Source organism: Gymnodraco acuticeps, unplaced genomic scaffold (genome assembly GCF_902827175.1).
Source record: "Gymnodraco acuticeps unplaced genomic scaffold, fGymAcu1.1, whole genome shotgun sequence".
NCBI lineage: Eukaryota > Metazoa > Chordata > Actinopteri > Perciformes > Bathydraconidae > Gymnodraco > Gymnodraco acuticeps.
This window is the reverse complement of record NW_022990915.1, coordinates 182,565-202,579: the sequence shown is the minus strand read 5'-3', so window position 1 is coordinate 202,579 and position 20,015 is coordinate 182,565. Positions and strand designations below refer to the sequence as shown.

Sequence of the window (20,015 nt, the reverse complement as noted above, 5' to 3'; positions counted from 1 at the left end):
ACCACTACTACTACTACTACCACCACCACTACTACTACCACCACCACCACTACCACCACCACCACTACTACTACCACCACCACCACCACTACTACCACCACCACCACCACCACCACCACTACTACTACCACTACCACCACCACCACTACCACTACCACTACCACCACCACCACCACCGTTTTGTTTCTGTTTCTTTTTGGTTTTGTTTGTCTACCCTCCCTCCCAAATGTAAAGCGTCTTTGGGTTTAAGAAAAGCGCTATAGAAATAAAATCTATTATTATTATTATTACCACCACCACCACCACTACTACTAACACTACCACTATTACCACTACTAACACTATTACCTTTGATTATTTATGGATTTTCTAAATCTATATGTAAAGTGGGTTCGAGTACCTTGAAAAGCTCTCTACAAATAAAGTGTATTATTCATAATTTATTTTAATAAAATCAAATATGTCATAGTATAATATTTTAGATGTTCCATGCATGCTGCTCAGAGTAATCTCTCCCTGTTTTCTGTCGTTTTTTTATCGTATAATGCACACTAGGGTGGTCCTTAAAATAAAAGTGGGAAAGTCTAAGCTCCAACCCCCAGAATTAATTATATTAGTCAAGAAAGCTCTCCTGGTGAGTGTAGGGAGGGGTACATGTTGTCAGATTGAGGAAGAAATTCACCAGGAGTTTTCTTGACTAATTACTTATCATCAAAACATGCACACAGCAAAGCACACACAAGGAAATATTGGCTCTGCATTTAACTGATCCTAATATACGAAGCACAAACACAATCCAAAGAAGTACGAGAGCAACACATCCTTAACGATGCACTGTGTTTCCTTTCTGTGGAAGAGTCTCAGAGGTGCATCGCTCTAATGAATGAGACAGGTAGAGAAACAGAGGCAACCGTTTCCGTGATTACCTGCTTGTTATTCCTCCGTCTGCAAAGGGACTCCAGGGGGAAGAGAAGTCGTTCTCTTTACTCACATCCTGTGGAAAGACACACAAATAGATGTATTTATTGTTAAACTGCCTTTTTATAAATCATAAATCTACACTTTAAATGAATTGCCTTCAACCCAAAGTACATAGAAGTATTTATTAGAAATATGACTGTCACCATTTCAGAATGAGCCTCGGTTTCTTTCCGGAGCGGGGGTTCAAACTGGAGCTTGTCGACTGTAAAAGACCAACATATGTGTTCATTATTATTTAATTGTATTTCTTGCACACCACTAGAGGGCATCAGTGCACAACACTTCAACACACACACACACACTTGAACTCTTAGTAGCAGCAGCGTTAGAAAACACTCAGATGAACTGCTTCCTTTACAATGTACCTGCCAAAACACACAAGTCCTTTCTTTATTTATGATTCTACTATGTGAATATTTGATCTGGGGCGTAAGACAAATCTCAAACAGATTCCAGTCGACACTAACCAGATCTGTTCACTGTGAGACGCAGAAATAAAAATAAATCACGGCACAGTTTCCGTTCAGTTTATGTTTGAGGTCCTGTTCTGTCAAACAGTTGAGCAGACTGGTTTAGGATGAGTGTAAACACGCTGCTGTAGTGATGTAGAAATGCACCAACCTGCCAATAAATACTTCAACATAATCAGCTTTCATTAACAAAAGGACTCTGTATTCAGGGATTCAGACCACAGGTTTGTTTTCCTGTTTGAGGTATGCTGATAATGTCGGGGTGCTGCAGTATTCAAAACGCAGATAGCAGGCAGTAAAGATGGAGGTACGAGTGAAACTAAACGACCCTGTTAGGATCTGATTAGTCATCTAAGGGCTCGTGTCCACATCGCGCCTCTTTCGGAGTCTTCTCTGTAGTTGTTTCCAATGAACAGCTCAGATAACTTCCCAATTATGTATTTCCTCGGGACCATTAGCTGCCTGTTTCAACTGACTACAACAAAGGCAAGGGTGGCTCAACAAATCTTAGATAACAAGAAAAGCCCTCATGACGTCACAGTAGTAATTGGAAGATAAGTTTGTTTTATCATAACGAAGAACAAAATGGTTTTTTTGTTGGAGCAGATCGGCCCAATTCCAATCCAACCGCTACAACCTTCCTCCTAATTCACTTCTGGTTCTGCCACACTAAGGCCCAATTCTAATCTAACCGCTACAACCTTCCTCCTAATTCACTTCTGGTTCTGCCACATTCAGGCCCAATCCCAAACCACGCCCAACACCCTACACCCTACCCCTCCGTTTGCGCGGAGGGTCCGTGCTGTTCCAAACCAACGAGTGTGGAGCGGAGTGGGCTATCAAGCCCTCAAACAGCGAGTCTGCATCGGTGCCGACTGGAGTCCGGTCTCTACCTGACCGGAGTCACGCTGTGTGTGTCCGTCAGGAAACACGCTGTTAACAAGTAGTTCCAGCAAACATCCACTGATAAACTGTGATGTTAACAACCTCATGATAACCTCATATGTCTTTAACTTATGATCATACCCGTGTTTAGTCTAGAAAAAGGTAAATGTGTGCATTTTATTATAAAGTTGTGTATATTTACAGACTGTTGCAAAAAACTAAGAAGCTTATAAACATCAGGTTTAAAACTAAAAGAGATTTACAAAAAAGCAACACAATTAAAGATGTTTGGAGTTTTATTTTAGTTTACATGTTTTGTCTAAGAGATGCTGATTTGAAAGCGTTGTTACACAGTTACGGCATTTCCTGTTTCTGCCGGCGAGAGGGGAGGCCGTCCCAAAGCTTGCTGCTGTGTTTACTCCATCTGATAGGAGGGAGCCTCGTTGAGCTGTGAGTGTCACTCCACGGCGTTCACTACGTCACGGAGGGGGAGTGTGTAGGGGTAGGGTGTAGGGCGTGGTTTGGCTAAGTGCTGTTGCAATAGGTTTATATTCACAGGGACAGTTGCAAAAACAGAGCAGCTCTTAAGCATCAGATTTGAATCTTTTGAAATTTGAGTTTTATTATAATTAAGGCGAGACACGGCAGGCAAAAACATTGTTTTTCAAGTACTGGTCAATTTTGAGCTATTTTGATTCTATAACATGTTTTCTTTCAGGCTTTTGGAAGGAAAACGTACAAAATACACATTTAAGTGTTTATTTTACTATAGTTTGTCTATTTGCGTCTGTAGATTTCTCCTAAATTCACCAAATGTTAGCATTCTAACGTAACATAAAGTACCGCGACCGCTGTGTGCACCATGTCAACAGAGGTATCGCTGGAAAGCTGTGTCTCTCCTGCACAATCTCATCAGATCCAAATATGGTCATTTCCTTTGTATCAGCAACCAATCGTGAAAGCACAAAGGGGTCTTAAACCAATAAACAAAATCTCATTGGCTGGTGTCAATTTCTGACAACGTGATTCGTTCAGATGCGTCACGTGGTGTGCTAAAACACTTCCTGGTTAGCTTTCCGCTAGAAATTGAAATCTCAAAATGGCAAAAGAACGGCGAAAAAAACATTCACAGAGAAGACGACAACAATTGTCACTTGCACGAAGCAAGGTTATACAAAAAACAAATGACCCCGAACATGAAATACCTTCACGGAGTGCGTCGATGCGCAAGCTGTCATCCAAAGAACAGGAGGGTTTAGCTAGCGCCTCACTGCAATCTTTAAAGGTCGTTTTCTCAAAATTAGTTTTTTCTCCTACTCTTGAGTTCGAAATGTCCACTTCAGTAGCACGTACATACACCAAACCTTCCAGTTATATTCCTATCAATATTATGAAGGCTTTTACAGAAGGGTTTGTTCATATATCATTCATAGCCTGAATTATACAACATTGTATACCTAAAAACATGGCGAAAATTGATATTTTAGGGCTGTTGACAGTATTTTCTGATTTATGGAGTGATAAAAAGAGATATCCAATATCCCTTCTGTAAAAGCCTTAGATACTAATATGACTACAAAATGAAACAAGAATTTTGAACCTGGTTTTATCCAAGGTTCAGATTTCGATTCCTGAAATGTGTTAAAATATGTGTATATTTAATGAGATAATGGCTAATTTGCATATTTAAACATGCTATTTCAGAAAACTTGTAATACAAGAGACAATTGCCTTATTGTAAGTAATTAACTGGAGAAATTTCTAGCTGATACCTTTAAGTTAAAAAAATTACCCTATTCACCTGGGGTGTCTCGCCTTAATATTTAAAAATGTTTGTCCATGAGATGTAAAGTTCTGACGGTTCTTATTTCTGCCTGAGAGAGGGAAGTAAGCCCCAAAGCTTGCTGCTGAATTTACACCCTCTACCTGAAAGAAGGAAGCCTCATTCAGCTGAGAGAGTGACTACAGAGCGAGTTCAGTTCGGGAGTGTGTAGGGGTCGGTTTGGAATTGGGCCAGAGTGATGCTGTCTGAGAGTATGTGACATTATTGACCCACTTCCTCGCTCTCAGGCTTTCAGACTGAGTGGGGAAGCTCGTTCATACAAAGTGTGTCAGAGCATGCATCTTCACGTTGGTGCTCATGTAAAAAATGATATAGTAGCCCAAACATATGGTAAAATCCAAGGGGGCGAAACTAGTCTGTCATACAACAACGGTAAATATGTCGTTAATTAAAGAAACACTGCGAGCGTTTTTCCTCAGCGCCTTCCTTCCAGAAAAAGGTGCTACACTTTGTTATTTAATTTCTGACAGAAACCAAGATGTCACAGCTGTAAGTATCCACCCCATGCAGAGGAACTCACCTTATTAGTGACACTACAATCCCACACACAGTTATCCGTTATGTGCGGGGGGGGATATTAGGCTATTTCAGAGGGGATTATGCAGACACACAGTCTCTCTACACTGACCTGCTTGCCCCCTGTGTCTCTGCGAGAAGCTAGGACCTGAGCAAGGCCTTCCTGGGTCTGTCCCATTGTTTGCTTCATGGAGGAGGGAAAGTCAAGACGGTATCGTGAGAAATAAAAGATAACTACAAACGGGAAGTGCATCGGGTACAATCACAGCACGAAACACAAGGAAGCGTGTAGCTCTATGGATTGATAAAACAATGTCACATATCTCACCTCTGGATTGTTAATACGTCACACTAAAACTACAACTTAATCTACGACTACTGACGACACATAACGTTACACAACACGTTTACACAATCTCTTATGCTGCATCAATACTAAATTCCCCTGCATAGTGACTTGTTTGGACCAGCTCTACACATAATTCATTCAGTAAAAAAGAGGGCGAGTGAACTTAATGGACTCCACTAAATCCACTTTCTCCTCCGTGAATCCCCGGGTTATTTTTATCCACATTACCACATGCGGTGGTTTGAAGACGGGCCAGACTGTGCTGCAGGATTACAGTCTGACAGTCAGCCGGACTTCTGCCGACTGACCAATCAGAGGACAGATACACTGCAGGGGGCGGGGTTTGTGGTTACTTACAGTCGATCTCTGAGCGCGTCCTCTCAGCTCGGGCCTGTTTGTTGGTGGAGCGGATCGTGTGTCTGACTGCAGAGAGGGGCTGGAGAGGAAGGGATTTTATTCAACATATGAATCACAAAGTTTAACAACAATACGATCTCTGAGCTACAGAAAATAAAAACAATAATATGTTTTTCTATTGAGGAGCTATGGGAGTATGTTTGAGAAATCTAGGGGCAAAAAAAATTGCTAAACCAGCTTAAAAAAACAAATGCCATCACTGTATACATTATCATGATTGCAATGTCATGTATTCCTTTTGGCAATACATACATTACACTACAGAGAGATGGTGTTTAGGTTTGATTACATATAACTACTACCTGCAACAAGACTTTAATCTTTGTTTTCTGCAGGTAAGAAAACAAAGAAAGTACAGCCTAAACCAGGTTCATAACAATCCTTTATTACAATTATGAAGGATATTTATTTAATGGATTAATTTACATGATTTTTAAGCTGCAAGTAAACTGAACACAGATCTTTTGGGCAGAATTTAAGCAAGCGGTAACACATGGAAAACATAATGAATAATGCTTTAATTTGACAGCTTTATGTAAAAACACGAGTTTGTACTTTGAGAGGCGAACTTAGTTGATTAATTCTCTTTTTGTCAAGTATTTTTGGCAGAATTGACTTTTTTTAGGGTGTAAATAAGTAATAATACATTATTTCTGAGCTAATTTCACAATTTCTTCCCCTTCTTTTTGTATTGGCATCTTGTTCATGTATGTCTTTCTTTCTTTGTTCTCTTTTACAATGTGTGTCACAACTGGATAGTAATGAAGAGACAGGTTCATTGTGGTTAGGGTGAATGCTTTATGAAATATCCGTAAAAAATAATGCAACATTTTGACGGTGGGAGGAGCACTTGACAATCACGGTGTTATACCATGCATTGCCTCGAGTTATTTAGTCCAGCTATTACATTCATATTTAGACATATTCTGTAGAAACTAGTCCTGAAACTGGCGTATGACGTTAGAGCAGAACTGAGAGCTACTTTCTGTCCTGCATCGTCACATTATCATGCAGACCAGAGGCTTTTTGCTTCAGTCAACAGTTTTCATTCTGCTTTCATTCCCAGTGGCCAAGACAGTGCTACTGCTGTCAGTGTGAGAAAGGCACAATGGTCTCCTCAAGGCACTGGTACCACCTCTTTGGCTGCCACATACATGTGAGCAGGAATAATACTGTCCATGCAGAGAATCAAGAAGAGGGGGAGGGGAGCTTTGACATCAACAAAGATCCCCTTTAATCCATTTATTGCTAAGCTTTCTTAATGAAAGGTTAATATTACATTTATGTCACTAGCATGAGCATTGGCTATTCTTCCTGGGGTCCTCACACACAAAACATACAACAAAACAACTCAAAATGTCATGCAATTTACAGAGCTGTATGAAATGAAAACTAAAATGGTCATCCAATTTTCGCCATCCTAAGGCCAAACAAAAGTAAATGCAAATAAGTGTATTGCACTTGACTGCTGATAGAGCATATTTTAAAATCCCTGTTTTATTCATTCCTGTATTTATTGAGTTATGTTGGTATGAAAACATTTTTCTTTAATGACAATAGGCGCTTTCACACCGCAGTACTTTCCCCACAAAGGTTCATGAGAACTAAAGAGTTCTCATGAACTAAGTACAGATCGCGTTCACACCGGAATAAGTCCCTGGGGGAGGATTAGGCAAATTAAGCCGCTGACGTCACTTCTTCTTCTTCTACTGCTGCTTTGGGTTTACTGGCAGGCCGCAAACCACTTCACGGCGTATACTGCCACCCGAAGTCCCCGGAGTTGAGGACTGGCTTCAGTAGAAGGACTCCCAGCAGCTTCTACTGAAGCCCTCCTCATCTCCACCGCTCCCATGTTTTCTTTTGTGTTGCCATAAGTTAGTCTCTCTGCTTTTCTGCGCTGGGCTAATGCTAATGCTAATAATGCTAATGCAAGGATAATAAAATGGCGGCTTCACAAAACTTTTTGGGAGTTTTACGGGGCATGGTTTGCAATCCGCCCAGCCAATCAGACATAGGAACCTTTTGACCCCCTTTTCCGTCCCTGCTAGAGAGCAGGGACGGAAAAGGGGGTCAAAAAGGTTCTGATGAACTAATTTTAGTCCCGGCTCTTTCTGGTGTGAACGCGACATTTCGGAACTATATCGGAACTAAAGTAGGAAAAGTACTGCGGTGTGAACGCGCCTAAAGTTATGTTTTGCTTTATCTATGGATTAGGAGGGGGGGGTGGCATTGTTTTTATATTGTTTGTGTGTATTTATTTAGTTTTTTGTAACACTTTGCAGCATTGTGTCTCCTTTTGTTTATGAAAAGTGCTATAAATATAGTGTTTGATCGATTGATTGCTGCATGAACGTCTGTTTTACAACATGATTTAGTCATAACGGTCAAGGAGGAATAGTTTTTCAATCATTTTGCAGAATTTTCTTTATAATTTAGCTACAAAAAGACATTCATATCATTGTATATACTAAAGCGCTTTCTATGTCTTTTTTATCAGTACTTTGTAACAGGGTTTATACACTTTTTCACCAATGATTTTCCATGACCAAAAAAATTACTCTTTCTCAGCGGTACCACTGAAAATGGTTTATTTTAACATGCAACAGGAAAATAAGGTCTGAAACATGTTGTGCCTATCTAAAACAAATCAAATAGCTTACTAGCTTCTAAAGTTGCTAAAGCAACTAAAATCTCTCACCAGCAAAATACCTCGTCAGTTAAATGCCATTTTACTTTCATTACTATACAGTATTTATTATCATTATAGTATTACTATTTCGGCGATTAGATAAAATATAAATTATATTTGATGCAACTTTAGTTACAGTTCCATGACTTTTCCAAAACTTTGGGACAAATATTGTTTTCCATAACTTTTCCAGGGCCTGGAATTAGCATTTTGAATTTCCATGACTTTTCCAGGTTTTTAATAATAATTTAACCCTGTTGTAGGTTGTGTCAATGTCCTTCCTATTTTCTCAAAGCAGAGGTGAATTTCGAACAGCCTTGGGGATATTTTTGATGGTTACCTCCACGTCGTCGTCGTCCACCTCGCTGTAGTGCTGGTGGTTGTCGGGGTTGTTCATCTTGTCGAGGAGATCGACAGCGAGCCGTCGGGTCAAACCGGTCTGAGCCACGTAAACATGCTGCAGGAAACAGTGCACCATTTAAGATCGGGGTCTGACATCCTGTGATCTCTCACTCAAAGTCCAGGAGAACTACAATTAGAATAAGAGTTATTACCGATAGCAGTTTCTCTGCAGTGGGCCTTTTCTTTGGGTTCTTTGTCAAGGACACTTTGATAAAGTTTTGGAAGCTGGTAGACCTGAGGAACAAGATCGTTTTTGATTTAATGCAAAGATTGAACAAAGTGTAAAGAATCATTAACATCGTCGCAGAACAGCACACTCAATATCATCAGGCACTCACCATTTGGTTTTGTCTTTTAGCTTCGGAGGCTGGAAGCTGCTCTTTGACATCAAAAACAAGGCCCTAAAAAAACAAAACAAGAACACTTGGATTAAGAGTGGTGAAGACACAGTTAAAATGGAAATAAACTTAGTAAAGAGACCCTTAATTGGTCTGTAACCTCTTAAATAAAAGCCTAAAACGTATTTTGATACAAACAGGATGACTGTGTAAGAAATAATGATAATGATAATAACAGATCTCTTGTGTGATACCATGGATGTATAATAAGAACTGGATACAGCGTCGGAGGCGGGGTCTCGTTCTTTCCTACGAGAGCTGCTCCTTGGCGCATGAAGGCAAAATGGCCCAACTTTTGAGAGAGCGAAATGTCACAGATTACCCAGCATGCCTGGCTGTCAGAGCAGAAGAACCCGTATGTGCGCTCACAGAGCATGCGCCCCTTAAGCCCCGCCCCCGAGCTCTCACTCTCGGCTCACTAGAATGAACGGAGAGAGAAAATAAATCTAGATTCGGCTTTTAGTGCATTTTACAACTTTAAGGACCTAATGATTCTAATAAGGGCTATAAGATAGTTCATACTGGGTAGTTAATTTAGTTAAAAAAAAATTATCCACTGATTTACAGACGTCTCTTTCCCAATGTTAGTCAATGGGAAAAAGTAGTTTTGGGCCGGGTGACGTCACGGACTGATACGGAAGTTGCAGTACCGCCGTTTGGACACTACGAATATTGGCAGAGAGTCCGGCGCACTTCCTGGGGGCTTGTGTGATACCCTTGGAATTTCTAAAAGCAGGGCACCGGAGGATCTAAGGGTTCTTGTTGGAACATAAAAAGAAAGGCAGCCGCTGAGATAAGAAGGTGCTAGGTGATGTTAAGCTTTGTAAGTTAATAAAAGGACTTTAAAATCGATTCTAAAAGAAACAGGTAACCAGTGAAGATCGAGAAGATGTTATGAAATATGACAGCAACACAAGAGGAGAAAGTAGCCTCGTCTGAGGACTGATTATTTTTAGAGGAGAGTCTCGTGCCTCATGGGGTGAAGGTCGAACATGGGCGGCTGCAGCTCCGCCAGCTCGATGGCTGTGATGCCGACGGCCCAGATGTCACACAGCTGGTTGTAGCCGCCGTTCTTCTCCACCGCTGCCACTTCAGGAGCCATCCTGCACACATTCAGAGGCAGAACTCTGTCACAACTCTACAAAAATAGCGTTGAAATGTTAGTAGATGTAGTAGATACATGCACACGTTGAGAGGAAACTGCATTTTTTTTTTAAAACCATCCATACGAACAAATTAAAAACATCATTGCATTACAACAAAAGGTGTTGATCTGTGGAATAGCTATTATTTAGAAACCAAATCATGAATGGTTATGAGCAGGACCTGTGAACGCATACTTGTTGTTTCTTGGGTACCACTTTACAATAAGAATACCCTTATAAAGGGTTTACGAATAGTTTGTAATTCACTTATTAAATTAGGTTGTGAACATTTTATAGATCATGAATAAGCTTTTATAAGACATGAGATAAACAGGGCAACTGTGACCATAGAACATTATTATAAAGTTAAAGGTAATCCATGTGTGAGTGATTTAAACAAATAGAATTGCAGATAACCCGTTTTTATGTTGGTTGTCTTTTCGATGTGGTCGCCCTTTAAGTCGACTTCATGTCTAGTTTTCTTTTTTCGATGTGGTCGCCCTTTATGTCGACTTCATGTCTACAGTTTTCTTTTTTCGATGTGGTCGCCCTTTATGTCGACTTCATGTCAACAGCCTTACTTCTGCTGCTGTGGGAAACTTCTGTGTTTTAGGGGAAGCTTTTGAACACTTCACCACCACAAACTAGATTCTGTTAGATAGAGAATGACTCAATACAGTTCACCGGTCAAATGTTTCAGTATCTGATTAAAAGTATTAGCCAATGCTTCTTTAAAGGTCACCTATTATGCAAAATCCACTTCTTCATGTCTCTTCTACATCAACATGTGTCCCCTCTTCTTCCTGTCTCTTCTACATCAACATGTGTCCCCTCTTCTTCATCAACATGTGTCCCCTCTTCTTCATGTCTCTTCTACATCAACATGTGTCCCCTCTTCTTCATGTCTCTTCTACATCAACATGTGTCCCCTCTTCTTCATCAACATGTGTCCCCTCTTCTTCATGTCTCTTCTACATCACATGTGTCCCCTCTTCTTCATGTCTCTTCTACATCAACATGTGTCCCCTCTTCTTCATGTCTCTTCTACATCAACATGTGTCCCCTCTTCTTCCTGTCTCTTCTACATCAACATGTGTCCCCTCTTCTTCATCAACATGTGTCCCCTCTTCTTCATGTTTCTTCTACATCAACATGTGTCCCCTCTTCTTCATATCTCTTCTACATCAACATGTGTCCCCTCTTCTTCATGTCTCTTCTACATCAACATGTGTCCCCTCTTCTTCATGTCTCTTCTACATCAACATGTGTCCCCTCTTCTTCATGTCTCTTCTACATCAACATGTGTCCCCTCTTCTTCATGTCTCTTCTACATCAACATGTGTCCCCTCTTCTTCATGTCTCTTCTACATCAACATGTGTCCCCTCTTCTTCATGTCTCTTCTACATCAACATGTGTCCCCTCTTCTTCATGTCTCTTCTACATCAACATGTGTCCCCTCTTCTTCATGTCTCTTCTACATCAACATGTGTCCCCTCTTCTTCATGTCTCTTCTACATCAACATGTGTCCCCTCTTCATGTCTCTTCTACATCAACATGTGTCCCCTCTTCTTCATGTCTCTTCTACATCAACATGTGTCCCCTCTTCTTCATGTCTCTTCTACATCAACATGTGTCCCCTCTTCTTCATGTCTCTTCTACATCAACATGTGTCCCCTCTTCTTCATGTCTCTTCTACATCAACATGTGTCCCCTCTGTGGAAAGAGACTCTGAAAGTTTCAGGAACAAAGATTCTCTCTTTTTGATCCATTTCTATAAAAACCTGTCTGAAAATGAGCTGATCAGATTTTGGCCACTTTATGATGTCATAAAGATGTCTTGTCTTGTGTAACCATTAGCCAATCAGCAACCAAGGTAACCCCCCGCCCTCCTTATCACCTGAATCTCCTCCTAGAGCTCCATTGAGTTCTTTGTAACCAAATGTCTCTCAGAGGGGCGTGGGGAGGGGCTCCTTATTTTCATCTAAAGTCACAGACACAGAATCAGCACTTTGGAAACAGGGCTGAAACAGAGGGGATTATGGGATGCTGCAATGATCTGTTTGATGTTTTAGCCAATCCTAGACAGGTTCTGGATATATCTGAGACCTGTGATATATAATTGAAAAACAGTATAATAGAGGACCTTTAAGTAAAAATACCTGAGACGAAAACACACAACCTTCTTCAACAGTCTCACACACACTCACCAATAAGGCGTTCCAATGAAGGACTTCCTCTTGGCGATGGTGGCTGTTATTTTGGCAGCGACTCCAAAGTCCGCTGTAACAGGGATCGAAAGGGTTTTCAGATTATGTCATCGTGAAACGGCTGAGAGCAGGAGACGAGTTCAAGTCCTTGGGATTTAGGATTTAACTTACCTAACTTCACATCCCCGTTGTCTGTGAGAAGGATGTTGGCACCCTGGTTAAAAAGAGATCCAAAAAATCTTTATAAATGTGTATAATATATACTGTGGTGTATAAGTATTCATAAATATATCAAAGTTTAAAATATGACTGCTACTTGAAATGCACGCTGTAATATAGTTGTAATCCTGAGTGTTATTGCACAGATGAATAATTGCACAGGTGAGGCTGAATATACTGAGTGATGTTAGCCTGGTTTATAACAAAGACCCAATCAGGTGAAGCCTCAGTTGCAGGTGAGGCATTCGATGCAGCTCTGAAGCTTTCTGACACTTTCCGTTTCTGCTGCCGGGGACTGACAGTCTCTCTGGTGGCATCCGGCAGTGAGAGGAGAGGAAACAGGAAGTGCTCGCTGCGTAGCGCCGAGAACAGATAATAGGTCCAGCCCTGACCTTCTGTGATAGCACTAGGCTCCAGTGTGAGAGCGAAACACCGGGTGTGATCCACTCCTGCTCACCCTCAGCGAGTAACACATGATCTCACGCTCTTCCTGTGACTACAGTTCACACCTCTGAGCGTCAGACCTCTACATGTGCAAAGGCAGCTTCTTTATGTCAACCTCACACCTCTCTACTGCACGAGTATGGCCAAAATAAGTAGTTTGATGCATATTTATATCATGATTATGGCTAAAATGATTTAAACTATTGTTTTGATCAAAGTTGAGAAGACAATTTGCACTGCCTTCACTTCCATGTTTTGCATTCTTGCTGCTTCTGTACATATCTTTCAGGGTTCATACACCTTTTCACCAATGATTTTCTATGACCAAAGAAATTACTCTTTCTCAGCGGTACCACTGAAAATGTTTTATTTTAACATGGAACAGGAAAATAAGGTCTGCATATGAAACATGGTGTGCCTATCTAAAACAAATCAAATAGCTTACAAGCTTCTACACGCTAAAGCAACTAAAATCTCTCACCAGCAAAACACCTCGTCAGTTAAATGCCATTTTACGTTTCATTACTATACGATACAGTATTTATTATCGTTATAGTATTACTATTTCGGCGATTAGATAAAATATATTTGATGCAACTTTAGTTACATTCCCATGACTTTTCCAAAACTTTGGGAAAAATATTTTTTCCATAACTTTTCCAGGGCCTGGAATTATCATTTTGAATTTCCATGACTTTTCCAGGTTTTTAATGACCGTAAGAACCCTGATATTTGCATCTTTTCACAATGCATCTCCTAAAAGCAAGCCATAAAAACTGTTTACCAGTATTTTCTATGCAAATCCAAAACAACAGAGCACTGATTTTACTTTCATGCTGTGCTATATTTGTGCTAATCTAAAATCTTTGCGTCAAAATAAGACTTAAAATTAAGTTATTCTTCATCTAAATCCAGTGCATTGTCTTTGTTTAGTACTCTTCTGCTCTGGGATGCATTTAAAACGTCAATTTTCTTTGTTTAGCACTCTTCTACTTTAAAAAGTTAATATTGTTGTTGATTTAAATACGGGAAGCCAAAATCGTGATCACAATTGATATTCGATTAATTGTGCATCCGTCTTTTCTTTGTATCCCTTACTGTACTTGCAGTTGTTGCTAGAATACTTTATTGTTAAAAGGTGCGCCACCCTCTTATTCAAATCTCAGTATGTTATTTCCGTGACCTGGGAATGTTTAAATAATATTTGGGAGCATGAGCCGCTTTATCTCAAAGACAGAAACCAGAGAAGATAGTCTCAAACTTATCATGATTCAAAATCCTGAGCTGCTTCACAAAAAATGAATGTTTGTTTATCCACCGACTGTTTGTTTTCTTTTGTGTACCAAAGTAATCTTTAGAACATGTCCCATATACTCAGAACACTCCCCTGGGTCCTCTCTGTGCTTCCCCATTTCTTCTTGAACAAATATTAGTTAAGCATGCTAGTTTGGGGATTTGGGAGAGCGTGGTTCATGATTTCTAATATGTTGAGACTATCTGTTACGACCCCCTCCACTCCACTAGGGGTCTCTGCCTTTGTGTTCTGCTTGCTGGCTCTTGTTTGTGTTTCAGGTGATCAACCTGATGAAGCACACCTGGGCCATCGAGATAAAAGGCCAACACCAACCCATACTGCCCTCTCACTCTTCTGTTGGACACGGCCGCGCCAACACATACTGCCCTCTCACTCTTCTGTTGGACACGGCCGCGCCAACACCAACCCATACTGCCCTCTCACTCTTCTGTTGGACACGGCCACGCCAACACCAACCCATACTGCCCTCTCACTCTTCTGTTGGACACGGCCACGCCAACACCAACCCATACTGCCCTCTCACTCTTCTGTTGGACACGGCCACGCCAACACCAACCCATACTGCCCTCTCACTCTTCTGTTGGACACGGCCACGCCAACCCATACTGCCCTCTCACTCTTCTGTTGGACACGGCCACGCCAACCCATACTGCCCTCTCACTCTTCTGTTGGACACGGCCACGCCAACACCAACCCATACTGCCCTCTCACTCTTCTGTTGGACACGGCCACGCCAACACCAACCCATACTGCCCTCTCACTCTTCTGTTGGACACGGCCACGCCAACACCAACCCATACTGCCCTCTCACTCTTCTGTTGGACACGGCCGCGCCAACACCAACCCATACTGCCCTCTCACTCTTCTGTTGGACACGGCCACGCCAACACCAACCCATACTGCCCTCTCACTCTTCTGTTGGACACGGCCGCGCCAACACCAACCCATACTGCCCTCTCACTCTTCTGTTGGACACGGCCGCGCCAACACCAACCCATACTGCCCTCTCACTCTTCTGTTGGACACGGCCACGCCAACACCAACCCATACTGCCCTCTCACTCTTCTGTTGGACACGGCCGCGCCAACACCAACCCATACTGCCCTCTCACTCTTCTGTTGGACACGGCCGCGCCAACACCAACCCATACTGCCCTCTCACTCTTCTGTTGGACACGGCCACGCCAACACCAACCCATACTGCCCTCTCACTCTTCTGTTGGACACGGCCGTGCCAACACCAACCCATACTGCCCTCTCACTCTTCTGTTGGACACGGCCACGCCAACACCAACCCATACTGCCCTCTCACTCTTCTGTTGGACACGGCCGTGCCAACACCAACCCATACTGCCCTCTCACTCTTCTGTTGGACACGGCCGCGCCAACACCAACCCATACTGCCCTCTCACTCTTCTGTTGGACACGGCCACGCCAACACCAACCCATACTGCCCTCTCCCTCTTCTGTTGGACACGGCCACGCCAACACCAACCCATACTGCTCTCTCCCTCTTCTGTTGGACACGGCCACGCCAACACCAACCCATACTGCCCTCTCACTCTTCTGTTGGACACGGCCGCGCCAACACCAACCCATACTGCCCTCTCACTCTTCTGTTGGACACGGCCGCGCCAACACCAACCCATACTGCCCTCTCACTCTTCTGTTGGACACGGCCGCGCCAACACCAACCCATACTGCCCTCTCACTCTTCTGTTGGACACGGCCGCGCCAACACCAACCCATACTGCCCTCTCACTCTTCTGTTGGACACGGCCGCGCCAACACCAACCCATACTGCCCTCTCACTCTTCTGTTGGACACGGCCGCGCCAACACCAACCCATACTGCCCTCTCACTCTTCTGTTGGACACGGCCGCGCCAACACCAACCCATACTGCCCTCTCACTCTTCTGTTGGACACGGCCGCGCCAACACCAACCCATACTGCCCTCTCACTCTTCTGTTGGACACGGCCACGCCAACACCAACCCATACTGCCCTCTCACTCTTCTGTTGGACACGGCCGTGCCAACACCAACCCATACTGCCCTCTCACTCTTCTGTTGGACACGGCCGCGGCCAACACCAACCCATACTGCCCTCTCACTCTTCTGTTGGACACGGCCGCGCCAACACCAACCCATACTGCCCTCTCACTCTTCTGTTGGACACGGCCGCGCCAACACCAACCCATACTGCCCCTCTCACTCTTCTGTTGGACACGGCCACGCCAACACCAACCCATACTGCCCTCTCACTCTTCTGTTGGACACGGCCGTGCCAACACCAACCCATACTGCCCTCTCACTCTTCTGTTGGACACGGCCACGCCAACACCAACCCATACTGCCCTCTCACTCTTCTGTTGGACACGGCCACGCCAACACCAACCCATACTGCCCTCTCACTCTTCTGTTGGACACGGCCGCGCCAACACCAACCCATACTGCCCTCTCACTCTTCTGTTGGACACGGCCGCGCCAACACCAACCCATACTGCCCTCTCACTCTTCTGTTGGACACGGCCACGCCAACACCAACTGCCCTCTCACTCTTCTGTTGGACACGGCCGCGCCAACACCAACCCATACTGCCCTCTCACTCTTCTGTTGGACACGGCCGCGTCTTTGTTTCAGCACATTTTCACACACCCATACACGCAATCATTACTGATAACTGACTTCCACGTTTGCTTAGGTTTCTTTGAAGTCCTTTGCTTTTTGTTACACATAAGTTGTCTGTTCTCCCATCTTTGTTGCAGCCTATGAGCCAGGCCGTAACACTATCTTAGAGCATAGGAAAAACTGTTTTAAAATAGGCGTAGTTCCGCTTTAATCTGTATGTGTTGGCAGGATGCAAAGTGTCTGTAGTTGGCACAGAACAATGGGATGAATTAAGGCTTAAAGACAAAAAAAAACAAAGTCAAAATAATATAATACCTTGATGTCACGGTGCATTTTGCCCTTGGTGTGAAGATATCCCAAACCCTGTCATGGGAAATTATAAAATCAACACTTAATTCAATTCAAAAACATTGAAATATTCTTTTAAAACAATGTTTAAATTACCTGTATGGTTTCTCTGCAGACGTAGGCTATCTGAATCTCCGAGAGAGGTCCCGTCACTATAACAACACGGTTGCATTTAATGTTTGCAGAGGAATCATTTAACAATGTTCGCACAGTGTTTAAAACCACTTTATGACTGCACTGCATCTTACTAGTAATATATAACCCACCGTGATAAATGTCCTGCAGAGATCCTCCACCGCAGTACTCCATACATATCCACAGCTTCTCCCGACTGACAAAACAGAGGAAAATATTGAGTTAGGAACTGCTGCTTTGCCAGAAGCAAAAGACGCTTAAAACTGCTAAGGAGACAAACATTTAGACAAGTAGAAAGACATAATTAAGCAGCAAAAGTATTCAACAAATGTGTCTAGTTGAACAGGTTAAGCTCTACGAATCAGCACATGTAACATGTTAATAAACAAGGCAGAGCAATAGGATATATTCAAAACAAAATGTCTAACCTATACGTTTTTTGTTTAGCATTTCTACAGTAGAGAAAACATTCAGCGACTGAACTGCTTCACTGATATTTAGTCAGTTGAACCCTCTGATCTTTGCACATAGATACTTAACATTATCAATTTGGATTGCCTATGTTGATATTTTATCATCTTTTTTTATATCTAACCCTGAGATCTTTTGAACGTCTGAGAGAGGGATCCTTCTCTGTTGCTCTATCCGAGTTTTCTACCATTTCCCCCGTTAATTGTGGGGATTCTTTGGGAGTTTTTCCTTGTTACTGCAAGGGTTAAGCCCCGAAAAACAAATGAGTAATTTCTGATATTGGGCTATATAAATTGAAGTTGTAGTAACAGGGTATATGCAGGAATCCTGAAGTCAAATGTAATTTCCCTTTCCATACATTTTAAGACCTCATCGCCACTTGGAGTTTTAACCGGTTACCTTGGCGACACACTTCACCTCACATTGACTATATACACTGTATATAGTCAACAACATTGGTTGGAAGATAAGGAGGAAGGACACTCAATACTGTATATTATACAGTATTGATTGTCCTTCCTCCTTATCTTCCAACCATTTGGACGCAGACTTGCATTTCCCCATAACGATGTTGCTTAGCAACCGGCGTAAACGGAGCTTCGCGCTATCAAGCAGTGAGCGTGCGATGTCCTGTTCAGATGACGTCAAATCCAACGGGATGCCATAAATAAACTACACAGAATCACACTACACACCTACGCCATGATTACATTCAGGCAGACTGTAGAATACAACCTCTTTGGACCATTTATATACTTATTGAAAACAAGCTACAAAATGTAATACCTTGGGAAATGCCTTTTAATATTTTTTAATAGCCTTCATTTTCGCTAAATTGATTTATCAACTTTTAATACTTTTTAAGACCGCGCGGACACCCTGTAGTAAACCCTAGAGGCGCTGTCTGCTAACATGGAGAGGACCCGACATGCAGAAACGGTCTCTGACTCAGCCCAACCTGAACAAGAAAAGCTTGTTTAGCTACAAAACTCAGACACTGAGAAGAAAACCATCTTCTGTAAAGTGCGACACACTCCTGGGTGTTTTTTTGCTTCCTCATTCGGTTAAAGGATGAATAAAGTAATCTATAAAGAAGTCGTGCAAAACCCTAGATAACACATAACTCCATTTAAAGTAGCGCATTTTCATATTTTGTCATATCAACCATTAGCTATTCTAAAGTATTTATTGATCTAATAACCGGAAAAACGTGCTTTAACGAGATATGCATAGTTATGATAGAACAGATGTCTAATTAGCAGCCGAATAAAAAGGTCATGTTCTTCTGCCGTTGAAAAAACAAGTTAGAGCTTCTGTAGTTGAACTGAATGTCTGTAAACATGATCTCTCTCTGCCTGACAAAAAGCTAAAAATAAAACTAGTGTGATGAAGCTGTGATAGCAGAGGTGAGGATACAATCACAGCTGTGCTACTTCTCACAGCTTAGAGCGGGACATGGAAATGATTTCAGGCCAGGAAACTGGAAATTTCCCCCAATAAAAACTGTGGTTCTTCTAATATAATTAAATGTAGTCTTATATATATAATGAAGGCATGTTGGTGGGCTGCTCATTAACAGTTTACAGTAAGCCATTGTGCTCCTGTGTGTGGAGACGGGTCCTGCTGTGATAAGACATGCATCTCTGGACGTATAAAAACACATCAGAGGCTGCAGTTCCAGTTAAACCTGTTGGAAGTCGGGGCCGCGGTGGGCGGACCGGCGCGACTTCCTGTCAGCCACAACACAGGCTGCATTAAAACAGAAGAGCTGCACAGAGGGGGGGGGGAAGCACATTTACTTTTGAGGTACTTGTACTCGAGCCATTTCCATGTTATGCTACTGTGTACTTCTCCTCCACTACAGTTCAGAGGTAAATGGTGTACTTTTCCTCCACTACATGTATTTAATACCTTTAGTTACTTCACAGATCTGGATGAATGATGTGAAATATAACCAAGTGTTGAATCAGACTTTAGTTCCACCTGGAGTAAATCCACCAGCTACCCTGCAGTATACAAAGTCATTCAAACTAGCTGCACCTTCACCAGCTTTGAGAACACTTTCATGATCAATCATTATAAAACACATCATATATATTATTCTGAAATGGACCAATCTGCACAACGACTACTTTTACTGTCGCTACTTT

The 20,015-nt window shown here is 42.4% G+C and overlaps 1 protein-coding gene across 1 annotated transcript in view; it reads right to left on the bottom strand.

The window, feature by feature from the left end:
• Positions 1 to 926: 926 nt before the first annotated feature.
• Positions 927 to 20,015, bottom strand: part of map4k5 (mitogen-activated protein kinase kinase kinase kinase 5) — a gene marked incomplete at its 3' end in the record, with an annotated part of 45,156 nt that continues 26,067 nt past the window's right edge. Inside the window, 12 exon segments of the mRNA XM_034233947.1 lie at positions 927 to 994; positions 1,125 to 1,183; positions 5,402 to 5,480; positions 8,491 to 8,607; positions 8,705 to 8,786; positions 8,891 to 8,953; positions 9,922 to 10,053; positions 12,305 to 12,377; positions 12,476 to 12,518; positions 17,227 to 17,274; positions 17,356 to 17,411; positions 17,526 to 17,590. Of these exon segments, the coding sequence (XP_034089838.1) occupies positions 927 to 994; positions 1,125 to 1,183; positions 5,402 to 5,480; positions 8,491 to 8,607; positions 8,705 to 8,786; positions 8,891 to 8,953; positions 9,922 to 10,053; positions 12,305 to 12,377; positions 12,476 to 12,518; positions 17,227 to 17,274; positions 17,356 to 17,411; positions 17,526 to 17,590 (885 nt within the window).